The sequence below is a fragment of the Rhineura floridana genome, chromosome 7 (assembly GCF_030035675.1).
Source record: "Rhineura floridana isolate rRhiFlo1 chromosome 7, rRhiFlo1.hap2, whole genome shotgun sequence".
NCBI lineage: Eukaryota > Metazoa > Chordata > Lepidosauria > Squamata > Rhineuridae > Rhineura > Rhineura floridana.
Genome location: NC_084486.1, coordinates 14,696,302 through 14,710,559, shown reverse-complemented (window position 1 = coordinate 14,710,559; position 14,258 = coordinate 14,696,302). Strand labels below are relative to the sequence as shown.

General features: G+C 42.7%; 1 protein-coding gene across 1 annotated transcript in view; it reads left to right on the top strand.

Moving 5' to 3' along the window:
• The window catches only part of ZCCHC24 (zinc finger CCHC-type containing 24), a 201,533-nt gene that overhangs the window by 47,002 nt on the left and 140,273 nt on the right, over window positions 1-14,258 (top strand). Inside the window, exon 2 of the mRNA XM_061634931.1 lies at window positions 5,248-5,448. Coding sequence (XP_061490915.1) covers window positions 5,248-5,448 — 201 coding nt within the window. The remainder of the gene's footprint in view (window positions 1-5,247; window positions 5,449-14,258) is intronic.

The window sequence follows — 14,258 nt, the reverse complement described above, 5'->3', positions numbered from 1 at the left end:
ATATTGGCTGTTTTATTTTCAATACCTTTCCTAATTATCCCTAGCATGGAATTTGCCTTTTTCACAGCTGCCGCACACTGGGTCGACATTTTCATTGTGCTGTCCACCACAACCCCGAGGTCTCTCTCCTGGTCGGTCACCGCCAGTTCAGACCCCATGAGCGTATATGTGAAATTCAGATTTTTTGCTCCAAGATGCATAATTTTACACTTGTTTATATTGAATTGCATTTGCCATTTTTCCGCCCATTCACTCAGTTTGGAGAGATCTTTTTGGAGCTCTTCGCAATCCCTTTTTGTTTTAACAACCCTGAACAATTTAGTGTCGTCAGCAAACTTGGCCACTTCACTGCTCACTCCTAATTCTAGGTCATTAATGAACAAGTTGAAAAGTACAGGTCCCAATACCGATCCTTGAGGGACTCCACTTTCTACAGCCCTCCATTGGGAGAACTGTCCGTTTATTCCTACTCTCTGCTTTCTGCTTCTTAACCAATTCCTTATCCACAAGAGGACCTCTCCTCTTATTCCATGACTGCTAAGCTTCCTCAGAAGTCTTTGGTGAGGTACCTTGTCAAACGCTTTTTGAAAGTCTAAGTACACTATGTCCACTGGATCACCTCTATCTATATGCTTGTTGACACTCTCAAAGAATTCTAATAGGTTACTGAGACAGGACTTTCCCTTGCAGAAGCCATGCCTTTGCTGTTGAGCGTACTGTACTGTTGGGTTCGTGTCAGGAGAGGTGTTCCATCAGGTATTGTGGTCTCAAGTCGTGTAAGGCTTTATAGGTTAAAACCAGCGCTTTCAATCGAACTCGGAAACATACAGGCAGCCAATGCAAGCGGGCCAGAATCAGTTTTATATGTTTGAACCGTCTGGTCCCCAATCTGGCTGCTGCATTTTGCACTGCAGTTTCCGCACTGTTTTCAAAGGCAGCCCCACGTAGAGTGTATTGCAGTTAAAAGAGCATGGACAACTGAAGCCAGGTTATCCCTGTCCAGATAGGGGGGTAGCTGGGTCACCTACTGAAGTTGGTAGAAGGCACTCCATGTCAAAGAATGCCACCCGGGGGTTCCTTGACCTCAGCACCCCAAGGGGGTTTCTTTGCTGCCGAGAACAGTCCCAACACCTTTGGGTCTCTGCTTCCCAGGCAAACTCTCCCTCCTTCAGGATTAAGTTTACGGTAGTACTGCCGCCACCCCTCTTTCTAGCTCCTTCCTCTGAGAAAGGGGATCTCAGAGAGCTACGCGAGTTCCAAGGGTATTAACCCACATCAGTCAACAGTAATCAGTAGCGTCCAGCGATCAAAGAGTGGATTTAGAGTCACTAGTTTCAAGTAATACACACTACTTATAAAAGGGTAGTTTATTTAAAATAAAAGAAAGGTATATACAAAAAAGAGAGCAGTAATTGTTTCCTCAAAGCTAGTCGCCCTCAGCCGGGCTACAAGAGATACACTGGCATAACAAAGGTGAGAGATTCAATACAGACCGAAAAACATAACAAAGAGCTTGCTAATCTATGATTCTATACTCACAGTAGAATACCCTGGTTCTCAACGGCTTTTCCCTGTAAACCTCAGGCGAGTCGAGATAGATGGAAATCGGGAACAACCACTGAAGGAACATCCTTCATTTTTATGGAGTTTACCGGTCAACGGGGGGGGGGAATTAGCCATATTCCGCCCCTGCCGTGATCAGCTCCTTTGAAGATAAGGGGGGCAGACAGCCCCACCCAGGGGTCCTGATCTACAACACCCCCTCTTCCTGACTTTTGATCTCAGGAAGCAGATAAGAGATAACAGCTACGGTTCAGTTGCATCTTCTTGACTTTTGTAAATTGCCTGTCTGGTGCTGAGCTGCTGATCTCCCTCAGTAGGGCATCCCAGGGATCCACATGGCTCCCAGAATTCTCTCTGGTTGAACCATTTTAGCTTGACCAAAGTTAGCTATTCTTGACACTCTGTGCCACAGAGGCTACCTGAGCCTCAAGTGACAGAGATAGTTCTAGGAGAATCCCCAAGCTACGAACCTGCTCCTTCAGGGAGAGTGCAACCCCATCCAGGACAGGTTGAACATCCACCATCCGGTCAGAACAACCACTCACTAGCAGCATCTCAGTCTTGTCTGAATTGAGCCTCAGTTTATTAGCCCTCATCCAGTCCATTGTCGCAGCCAGACACTGGTTCAGCACATTGACAGCCTCATCTGAAGAAGATGAAAGAAGAAATAGAGCTGCGTGTCATCAGCATACTGATGGCAGTGCACTCCAAAATTCTGGATGACCACACCCAACGGTTTCATGTAGATGTTGAACAGCATGGGGGACAGAACTGACCCCTGTGGAACCCCATAGTGGAGAGTCCAGGGTGCCAAGCAATGCTCCCCAAGCACCACCTTCTGGAGCCACCCCACCAAGTAGGAGCAGAACCACTGCCATGCAGTACCTCCCACTCCCAACTCAGCCAGTCATCCCAGAAGGATACCATGGTCGATGGTATTGAAAGCCACTGAGAGATCAAGGAGAATGTTGACACACTCCCCCTGTCTCTCTCCCGACAGAGGTCATCATACAGGGCGACCAAGGCTGTGCCAAAACCAGGTCTGAAACCCGACTGAAATGGATACTCCCCTTTCTCCACCCACCAAACTCTCCATGAATTCCATTTTGTTGCTGGCAGCTTAAGAAGGCACTTCCAACTGACTGCTCCTGAACCCCTGCAGCCCTCCTTTCTTTTGCCCCCTTTCCCCCCAGTAAAATGCCTTCCTTCATGCCTATTCTTTTTTTCCTTTTCCTTTTAAATTACGGCATGGTTTGAACTCTTTCCACCCAAACTCCCTCGGGCTTTGCAAAAGCGAAGCAGCACTGCCGATCTACAGGAAGGAAGGGAATGTTGGGCTGCGAAGTGTGTGGTGGGGGCAGTGGGGGCGGCAATGCTCTGGCGTGATAGAAACGGGGCAGCCCAGAGTGCATAACGAGTTCCACTGAAATCACTTTTGTGACCCAGACTAACAACTTCGGCAGCTGCATACAAGAGTGCACATATGCGTAACCAATGCTGATCTCTCTCTCTCTCTCTCGCCCCCCCCATCACCTATCCTTTTCCCAGAGGGAGAGAGAGTGGGCAGAACAGGAAGAGGAGGGGGAAAATCACTGGCCTTACATGGCAAAAGAGAAAGGCAAGTTCTGGCTCCACGTGGAGCAACTGTCCCTTAGAAGATAATCCTGCACACTGTGCGAGCGTTTCTTCAGACCACGAGGCACTGCTTTTCCCTTCCAGTTTGCTGCATGCCAGCCCAGCAGAGGGGGGAAAGGAGCAAGGCTCCGGGGTAGCCTGAGCCACCTCCGCATCTCCCCAAAACCACAACGTTCCCTAGCCCCCTACCATTCCTTAAGGGTTCCCCCTCCCCTGCTCACATGCAGGCGATCCTGCAACTCTTGCAAAGCAAGATAGTTTTATCTGCCAGTTACAGGCGATGTGACACAAGATGCATGCACGCACACACACTGTCTCCCACTATAAAAAAATGCATTTCATACGTACTTAATACTTAATACTTAATAAAAAGGTTTTTTTTACTATAAATATGTCAGGAGGAAATGAAACTGACAGAAAATAGTTTTTCGTGTCAATCGCACCCCCCCCATGCTCTCCCGCTTCAGCATGCAATTGTCTAAACAAACCCTCCCCTTGTCGGTTAGCAATATGGATACTCCGGAGGGAGTGAACATGTCAATTTGGGGATGGGGCCACAAGGCAACAGCGATATTAAACTTTTCCAGATGAACGCGAACTAGTGTGAATGCAAAACTGTGTACTGGAAGGTAGGAAGTATGTGAACCTTCCAAATCAGTCACGATGGAAAAAGTTGTGTCTTTAATCTGAAGTTCAGCTCCCATGTGAACCAGCCCTAGGGTTGACTTGAACTGTTTCTTGAACTAAGCGGATGATTTGCTCGGTCTGATTCTCTTTAGTCTCACAACCTAGGGACTTCTAGTAAACATGACCATAAGATGCTTCCATTTGTCAAGGAAACAACTGTTTGAGCCTCTCCAAATTTCACAGATGACATAACAATTGGGTTTGCCAAACTGATGTTTCAGATGACTGGCACTGATACTTGTACTGGCCTTCTTAGCAATATGGCCATCCATACATAGAAGCAGACAGGGCTAGTCTTAAAAAAGAATAACTTTTAAAAGATGTATAGGAGGCATGTGCTGCAGTACTTCAAAGGATGAGCATGTGGCAAACATTATGGGGAAGTAGGGATTCAGAATGAAGCATAACAACATGAGAGAGCTGTTATTTTTTAAAATAAAGTTTAATCTAAATACATAAACAGAAAATAAACCTATGCAAATGCATTTCTAGATCATATGTCTGTTACATTCATATTTAATTACAAAAAGGAAAAATAATTATCTACTGCTATTTTTTCTGATGCAAGCTCTATGCCTTTAACAGCTGCAAAACAGGCATGAATTCAATAGGTGCAGTATTTTCTATTGATACATCATCATGCTAGGAAAAGCTGTACCTGCTCATTCCAAAGATATGTTGGTAAGCCCCCTTCTAAATAAAATAATCCTGGAGTGGAATACAAAACAGTACAATAACAGAATCTAGTTGGTACTAGAATATGTGATCTTGAAAACGTCAATAATCCTTTGTCCAAAAAAGTTGCCACCTTAGGAAATATACACCATGTGATCTGCAGCAGTTGTCTGAGGTGATCTATTTTTAAAAAATAGACCAATTGATAATTCTGTTTACTAATAAGAGGATGTGGAGGAGTGTTTGGCATCATTTACTGATTGCAGACAAGTATTTCATAGCCCAGCACGACGTAAAAAGAAATCCCTACTCAAATGATACATGTGGCACTGAGATTAGGGAGAAATTGATTTGTAGAATATACTGTAGTAACTGTTTCTTGGTTAGGGCTTCAACCCTGAGCATTTTCTATCTGCTTAAATCCTAACTGGGCCTCTAAGTATGACTTTGGTTGCAGCCTTCCTTTCCTGCCATTAACTTTTTTTAGCAAGTCGGATAAACATTTTTAGTGAAGGAAAGCATAAATCGTTACTGCTTTTCCTCCCTTTTAAATCTTTTTATTAACATTTTTGCTCATTGTAGTCATACAGTCATCAGAAAACTTGTGCTTTTAGATGCGAATCTTTCTAAAATTCCCATTGAAATCAGAAAAGAAAATCACCTTACTTTGTCTTTTTTCTTTGGCAGGCATTGAGCAGCAGTCTATATAAGAGTGCCTCTCCCTATGGCTCCCTTAATAACATAGTAGATGGCTTGAGTTCCCTCACCGAACATTTCTCTGACATATCCCTCTCATCAGAAGCTAGAAAGCCCAGCAAGAGACCACCGCCCAACTACCTATGTCATCTTTGCTTTAACAAGGGACACTACATCAAGGACTGCCCACAGGTAAGGACAATAAAATTCTCTCCATGGTGTGTTTGCTGTGCCACCCACTAAGAAAGAGGTGGATTGTTACTTTCCTTGCAAAAAAAAACAAAAACCCTAATGTGATACATCAGAATAAACTTCTTGACAAGTTTGTCAGATTTAGCAAACAAATCACCTGGGCTGATGATGATGGAAAAGAAAATATGTTGGTATCTTATTTTCTCACTCCCCAAAAAATAAAGTTTATCTCACTCCCAACTGAGAGATGTTTGGAAATATTTCATGCTGCCATGCTTTATCTATTTCAAAGAACACATCAGATAAATTTCTGTGCTCTTTACTAATGGCATTTCCATAATCTTTTAGCAGTGGTTATTGAGTGGAACACTTCATTTAAAACAACAAAGTAAAAGTTGTTCCAAGCAAAAAACATGGAGGAAGCAGAAAATTCAGCAACAGCACATCTGAATCTTGGGAATTAGTGCCTGGCCTGAAATATCAGCTGCCAGGTTTGAGGAAGCCCTAGGCAAAATGCGCTCTTGGCCTCCCTTCCAGCGTCACCCCACTTTTTCTCTAACCCCTGTGCAATCCTGCTCCCCCCCTCCACTCTCCACTTACTAGATGGCAGGAAGGAATGGATGGGTCTCCTTTTCTTTCTCCTCCCCCCAAAAAAATAACAGAAAGAAAAAAGGTCTGGTTTGTTCCCTTCCCCCAGTCTTCCCCTATTAGTAATTCGTAGTGGTGGTAGCTGCAGTGGAGGCACATCATTCAGGAAAATAAAGATGATGGCATGACTTTGCGCCACAGCAGCTTGCTCACTCTTAAAAGTTTTTTTTAAAATAAGGAAAAATGGGGGGCTGTGATGGCCCTGTTATTTGGGGGCTCATGGGCTATAGGGCATTGGACCTGTACCCCGTAGTCCAGCTCTACCAGCACCACTGGTGATGGAGACTGGCTTACCTAACTGGTAGCTAGATTCATCCCAGTCTCTGGTACATCATATGCTTTGAGTATACATAAGGCCCCAGGCTCAGTCCCTGGCATCACCAGTTGAAGGATCTTAAGTAGCTGAGCTGGGAAAAGCTATTACCCAAGACTCTGAGGAGCTGCTGCTTTAAAGAACCTGAAGTAGACAGTACTCAGTAGTTTAATATAAGACAGCTTCATTCATACAAAAGCTGATTTTTGGAGGATTTACACAGCTAAGGCTGTGGCTTGTCCATGGGACAATCCACAATCCATGGGAGCATGGTCACGTTTCATCTCACCGAGACCCTTTCCCCTTTGTATTTGAGGGACGGCTCAGAGTGAGAGTGAGCCAGTCCATGTGAAGATTCTCCCACCATAATTAAGTTTAGTTGACTCATGTCTGTCAAGGTGGGAGGGGTTGCTTAATTCCTCACCAGTTGCAGTTTCTGAACAGCTGATTAGGACAGCCCTACATAGAACATATTATAATTGTCTAGTCTGGAGGTGGTGGAATTTCCTAAGCCAGGAAGAAAATGGTCACACGCTCAGAAGAGGCAGGTTGTGTACACTCCCACCATGTGTTGAATGATTTGAATGAACATATGTGAGCTTCAATTCATACAAAACATATGTGAGCTTCATATCCATGTAGGCCCTGCTTGTATGACTGTCTGCCACAAGTCGTGTGAGATTTAACATTATAAATGTAACTTAAAGACCCTCATACTAAAGGTTCACACAAAACATGTCCTGCCTAGGGTTGCCAGGTTCATGGCCTGAGAATGATCCTGTATCTTTAGGAGAAGAGAAAGTCAGCCAAGTTGGCCACTGTGAGAACAGGATGCTGGACTAGATGGGCCACTGGCCTGATCCAGCAGGCTCTTCTTATGTTCTTGTGTTCTTATGTGCAGGTGTTCTTGCAACCCTGTAATGGGAAAAAACACAAGGTGGAATTCTCCCTTCCCCCTGCACAACTTTTAAAGATACAGAAGACCTCTTGGAGGCTGGGCCTGGCAACCAAGAGGTCTTCTGTATCTTTAAAATGTGTGCAGGGGGAAGGGAGAATTCCACCTTGTGGTTTTTCCCATTACAGTGTTGCAAGAACACCTGCACTTGGCTGACTTTCTCTTCTCCTAAAGATACAGGATCAGTCTCAGGCCATGAACCTGGCAACCCTAGTCCTGCCACATATAGAATGTACAGTTAATGGGTTGTGCTGGGCTATAAAATACTTGTTAATGGGTATTGGAGAACCAGGTCTTAGATGGGAGTGCTTGTAAGTTAATAGTTCTGAAGACAGATGTAACAAAATAAACAGTACTGAGCATTCTTGTATGTCAGGTGGAGCAATGTCTTGTGGTTGGCTTAATATGAAGTTATATACTTCTAGCTCCTACATTTAAAAAAATTCAGATTTGGGATTTTTCTTTTATTTGGATGGGAATTTTTCATCCTATGGTCTTGGATATCCATGAAATTTCTGCAACGTGTCTTATGTATCCTAGATTTTAGGAGCAAAATGTGTAAATCAGATGCACATCTAAATGGGAATTCAGTTGTCAGTATTTTCTGTTGCTTTCATTGAGATGACGGAGATCTCTGTTTAGCTATCATTAGGATGCAGATTTAGCTGTGCATCATCAATCTTAAACCCTTGGCTTGCATGTGCAAAAGTTGTGCCATCCAGCCACCAGTAATTTTTCTTCCCATCAGAATGTAAATGATATAGAATTGGACCAAAGAACTAGCATCTACATCAGAAATTGAACCTGCTAGATTGCTTCAACACCCTTAGTTCAGAATAATGCTGTACTTATGACAATGCAGTGTTTATATTTTTAACGTATGCTCAACCTTTCCTTTTAGATTTCCTGTGAGAATTGTTGAGGGACTTTTCATCTCATAACAAAATCATTCTACTTCCTGTACTATTATCTAAGTCATGGAAAGCCACTCCCACATTTAAGTGTTAAGGTGAAGAGATTGTTGCTACTGTTGTTATAATGGTTGTCATTTATTTACTTATATACAGTATTTATTTGTTTTTATAGCGTGTGTGTTTTTTGTTTTGTTTTTCGTTTTTAATCTTTTATTGGGATTGTGCTTGGGTGCCAAATGAGTGAAAAGGTAGACTATAAATCAAATCCATATCATGGGAATTCTTTCTGCTTTGGGAAAGGGCATGGATACTGCTCAGCCACTTTGGGGTCCATATCAGTTATTTCCTAGATGTGTGTTTCCAACACATTTTCGTATGGCAGTGTCATGTGACTTCAACATGGTGTGGAACATTGGCAAAAGAATGTACACGATGCCTCACACGATGATGGATGGGCATGATTTCACACATTATAACCTAATTTCTTCCTGTCTTACTAAAATGAGACTTTTGTTACCTCAGCCAATTTTGACTCAAGTTATGAAAGCCTAGGAATATCAGAGCTACAAGTCCCATACATACTAGCTGGAGGAATGTTGGTCAGGAACAAGGTTTAAACCTTTAAACCTTTAAAACCCTATACGGTTTCGGCCCAGTATATCTGAAGGAACGCCTCCAGAATCACCGATTGTGCCGCCTGACGAGATCAGCCTCGCAAGACCTTCTCTCGGTCCCACCGGTGAGAACAGCTAGGCTGGTACGGACCAGAGAGAGGGCATTCTCTGTTGTGGCCCCCACCCTCTGGAACTCTCTCCCTTTCGATCTCAGACATGCTCCCTCCCTGTCCAGCTATCGCCGAGCCTTGAAAACCTGGCTGTTCAGGCAGGCCTACAAGATTGGGACAGATTATATGTTACAATTGAATTAATGAATGGTTTTTTAGCTTAAAATTTGATTATGTTGATGTATATGGATTGTTTTTATTCTTGTTGTTCGTCGCCTAGAGTGTCCCTAACCCGCACAGATAGGCGGCTGAAAAATAAAATTTATTATTATTATTATTATTATTATTAAGGTCAGCATGAAATTATCCAGAGATATGTTCCTGTGTTTTGTTTAGTTTAAAGAAAGTATTATCACAGTTGACCTTGAACTATATACCTTCTTACTATAGTTAGACAAAAAGATATTCTTTTTCCATGTGGCGTTATTTATTTATGTATTTCATACACATTTGTCCCGAACATGGGACAATCCAGCTTTTATAAAATGGCACCCATTTTATTTTAACTTTATTACTACTATTTAACATTTATTGAGCATGGATGTTGGTATCGGCTTTAGGCATTTTCACACTCAAAGTAAAAAGTCTGAATTTTTTTCCTGCGTGTCTCTCCCCACTCCTCTCCCCTCTCCTGGCTTTGCCCCGGAGCTCATTTTTTTAAACAAACAGAGATGGAGCTTGGAAGGAGGAAAATGGTGCCCTTCCTGGAATCTGCTGCTTAAAAACCTGTTGCCATGAAGTCACTGCTTCATGGTAACAGCAGCCCTGGAGAAGGTGGTGCCAGGGTAGTCCAGGAAATGGTACTGAGGAAAGATGTTAGGATATTGTGTCATTGGGGTTTTTTTTAGATTCTGAAGTTCTTTTTATGTTTGGGTATTTACTAGATAATGTTACTGTGAGAATTATAACAATAGCCTTAAGCAATTCAAATCCAATTCTGTATGGTAGAATTGAAATCAGTTTTCAAAACTTTCGTGGTCAGTTTTTAAAAATTTCCTTTGCTATATATTCAGGCATGGGACTGTTCCCTCACTTTCGAGCAACAGAGATCTGGAATCAGGAGAAATTAGGCAGGTGATTTGACTGGTAGAAATGTGTAACGGGAACAGGAAGAAAAGCAGAATTGATGATAGAGTGGCAAGAATGGCAGAAGGAAATAATCAAATATGTATCTGGTGCTAGGGATTCATATAACATAAAATTAGTACATTCATAATTTTTAATGTGCTAATTTATATATGCCTGCACTTCACCTATCCACAGCTTTATAAACCATGGTTTCTGAAGCCTTGGATGATTGTCCAAACGCAGCCACTATCTCTCAGTCTCAATCTTCCATTTGCAATCGTACTTTGAACACTAAATAATCTATAGAAATGCTAAGTATTTTTTTATTATCTAGAGCAGTGTTCTTCAACCTTGGGTCCTTAGAAGTTATGGGACTACAACTCCCATCATCCACTGACAGCTCAGCCAATGGTCAGGGATGATGGGAGTTGTAGTTCAGCAACATCTGGGGACCCATGGTTGAAGAAGAGTGATCTAGGGTAGTCTGTTTGTTGTTTTTCACTCCAATAAGATTAATTGTTCTCCTTGCCCAGGAAAAGGTGGATTAATAGTGAAGGTAGGAGCAGTGTTGTTGACAGAGAGGACGACCCCAGTACACTGCCTTGCCAAAACCTTTGTCTTCAGCTTCTGCCAAAGTCCAGGCTGTCTGTTTCATGGCCATCTAACCCTCCTCCAGACACCTTAAGACTTTTTTCCTTTTAGAAAGAAGAGGTGCAAGGCTTGTCATTCAAATACTGCAAGTCAAACATGGGCATGTGGGTTTAAGGGCTCTGTTGCTGTCTTTCCTCCTTCAGTCTGTGCCAAACTGGTTCAAATTGTTTGCTTGACAAAGAGGGAACCATTTTAGTATTAACACCTCTGTCTGAAATATAATAATCGCAAGGAAATTCCATTGCTTTCTATAAACTTACAATCATGTAACATACAGAGAACTAATTGTATGGAGGGGGAAAATCACTTCACTGAGTTTACTAATTTAGGGCAACTTCCTCCAGCATTGTGCCTGCCAGATGTTTTAGACTAGTCTATAACTCCCATCATCTCTGACTTTTGGTGGCTGGGAGAATGGGAGGTGTAGTCCAAAATTTCTAGAGAGCACTAGGATGGGAAAGGCTTAATAAAGGCACATCTACACTACATATTAAAATGGTTTAATAGTCAACCCCTCTTTTCAGAAAATCTTAGCAATTGTCGTTCTGCAAGGGAAGAGAATGATCTCTAAAAGAGGCACTTCAGCACTTTACCAAGCTACAGTTCTGTGGATTCTTTTGGGAATCTCATGACAATTTAAAGTGGTCTATATTACCAAATGTTTATACTGGTCAATAAATGTAACAATTCTTCCTAATTTGCTGTGGGGGATCCACATGTCTTCCCTCAAGGTAGGGATTCTGTTGTGTCATGATACTCGTTTTTCTAACAGTGAAACTGCAATTCTTTTTATATCTAGCCTTTAAAAAACTTTACTGGTTTACATTCTGTCTTCCAGAGAACTGTAAGAAGCTACAGAATTTTCAGTGTCCTCGACAAACTATTCTTTCCAGGATTGATTGGGGGACAGCATGACAGTCAAAGTGATATGAAACTGGCATAATGGTTGTAGTGTAGTTACACCCTTTGGGTTGTATCCATTAAAGTCATTGCGCAAGCACAATGATTTCTGCTTGCACAACAGAATTTGCTCTCCTTCCCCCCTGCACCTCCCCATTATGTTCTGGGGGTTCCCCTAAGCCTCTGGAGCAGATTGGGAGGGGTTGCAGGGAGTACACAGGGGAGCAGAGGCAAGGGGAGTTCCATTATGTGAGCAGAAGTCACTGGTGCAATGACTTTGTTGGATTCAACCCTTTGTCAGGAGGAAAACACTGTTGTTTTTGCAGCTTACATATCAGTTACCACTGTGAGTAGCATTTGACATCATTCATGAACAAGTAGCACAGCTCTTCCTGCTCCTGCCCCCAAACCCTTTTGTGAGTTAAACAAAGATTTTTAGAGGGCAAGCTCTTCTCCTCATAATACCTCATAAACCTGTAAAAGGTGAAGCAGGGCCTTTTTCAGTCCAGGAATAGGAATTCATATGAAGATTGAACTGGCTAGTTGGGTCTAAACATTTCATGGGCAGGCTTGCAAGGAGGGAAATATGTTCTTTCTGGTGCTGAAATAAACTGTAAAACTCTCATCTGCTCCAGTGTGAGCTCCCATTCCTGATTCAGCATGCATGAGAGTGCTAATAGGAACCATATGTCAGACCCCCACTCCCCAAAACCAATATGCTCTCCCACCCATTTGGTGCATCAGATTTCTTGGAGATTTAAAAAGGAGGAGGAGGAGGACCAGGAGAGATTCCCAGAACAACTGAAACTTTAGAATCCAACAAGTAAATAACATGGAAGAAGCTTCTAAAGGAGGTGGAGGAGGTAAAAACTGACAGCAAATAAAAGTTTCTCCATCCACATAATTCCGCAAGGGAGAAAGGAAATTGACTGTATGTGGTTGTTCTTTGTGTTCCAGTCCACAAAATGAGTTTCATTTTGTTGTTGCCAAGATTACCAAAGATAGAAGAGTTGTGGGTAGTATAAGTTGCAAAAGCTCTAAAACTGGGAAAGAAGTGAGCACCCTGGATGGTGATTTGGAAGCAGAAATACAGCAAAACTAATGTCAAGTGAAAAGAACTCACTGTTTCCCGTGGTTATTTTCAGCAGGGCCAAAAACTTCCTCCTTTTTAACCACTTTTTGGCACTCCTTGCAAAATGTTTGCTTATTTAAGTAAATTGCCATCATCTGCCTTCAGTGTCGTCATCATGCAGTCAGACCTAATTGGTTAATGTACTACTGTGACCTCATCACAGTCACTGATCCCCCAGTAGGGTACGATCACTGGTCTGACTAATCCAGGAAGGGGGAAGAAGCAATCAGGAGTTAAAAATGGCATCTTATAAGCAGCAGCTGGAGGAAACAATACTGCTGAACAGGATTGAAGAAAAGTAGATATTTGCACAGTCTTAAGTATTTTCCGGAGAAATATCCATCTAACATAATTATGAGTTGGGACTTGGTTGTTTTGAGTCCACTCAGGAAGACTCACTCAATCCTGCTGAGTTCCAGAAACCACTCCAATGTAGTTTTTGACTTGGGCATAGTCTTAGGAACTCTAGGAAGATCAAGGGTGCTGTGAACCTATGGAGGCTCATTGCACATTGCCAAAAAAGAGGAAATGCATAATCAAAAAAGAGGGCAGAAGAGGACACAAATGAGCATAAAATGTGAATGTGCTAATTATAGATGCAAAATGCAACACATCTCCCCATAGTGGGAAAGACCGTGACCAAGTGCATTGTGTGCCTGTCTAAGTACGAACTGTTGATCAGCAACTTCAAGGTTCTTACTCTCCCATCTTATGGTTCCTTTCTTTAAACCAGACTTGAACTGGACAGCCCTTCAAATGAAGAACTTCTTCAAATAAACTGTTCTCTGATAGCCCTTCGAGGACTGTTCTATAAGTAGGGCACCCGACTTGAGCTGCACTTCCTTGTCTGTGGCCATGAATCCCTCATCTTTGAAGAAATTGGATTAGGCCTGGCACAGACCTGGGACACTACACCTGTGACTTCTAGGAAAATCAGTGAACACCTGGGCAGCTTTTGAATGCCTCTTATACCTTCTTGTTCTTAACTCTCTGTGTCTTCAGGCTTCACCCCCACCCCCATATGTATATATAGCTTCCTGCTACATCCCCTAATATTTTTTCCATGACCATCCCTAATGCATTAGATGTTTAGGATGAGCCAAGATTAGCAACCACTGTGAATAAGAGTCTGAAGAGTTTGAGAAGAGAGGTGGGGGTGAGTGAGAGATGGTGTTGGTGAGAGAATGCAGCCATCTGTTTGACATCTTCCATCTGGTGTAAGTGATACGAGATCTAAAGCCAGCTAGCCAGTGAGGAGCTGGCTGCATTTGCATTCCCCAAATGCTACCTCAACATGGGGCATATCCATTTAAAGCAGTGGGGGGGATGCCTTTGGCTTTTGTTGCAGTGGCCATTGGCATCACATTTATTTCTACCTGTTGGCACTGTAAAGATCTTTGGCTAGAAAGAAAACTATCAATCCACTGCCACAATACACACTGACA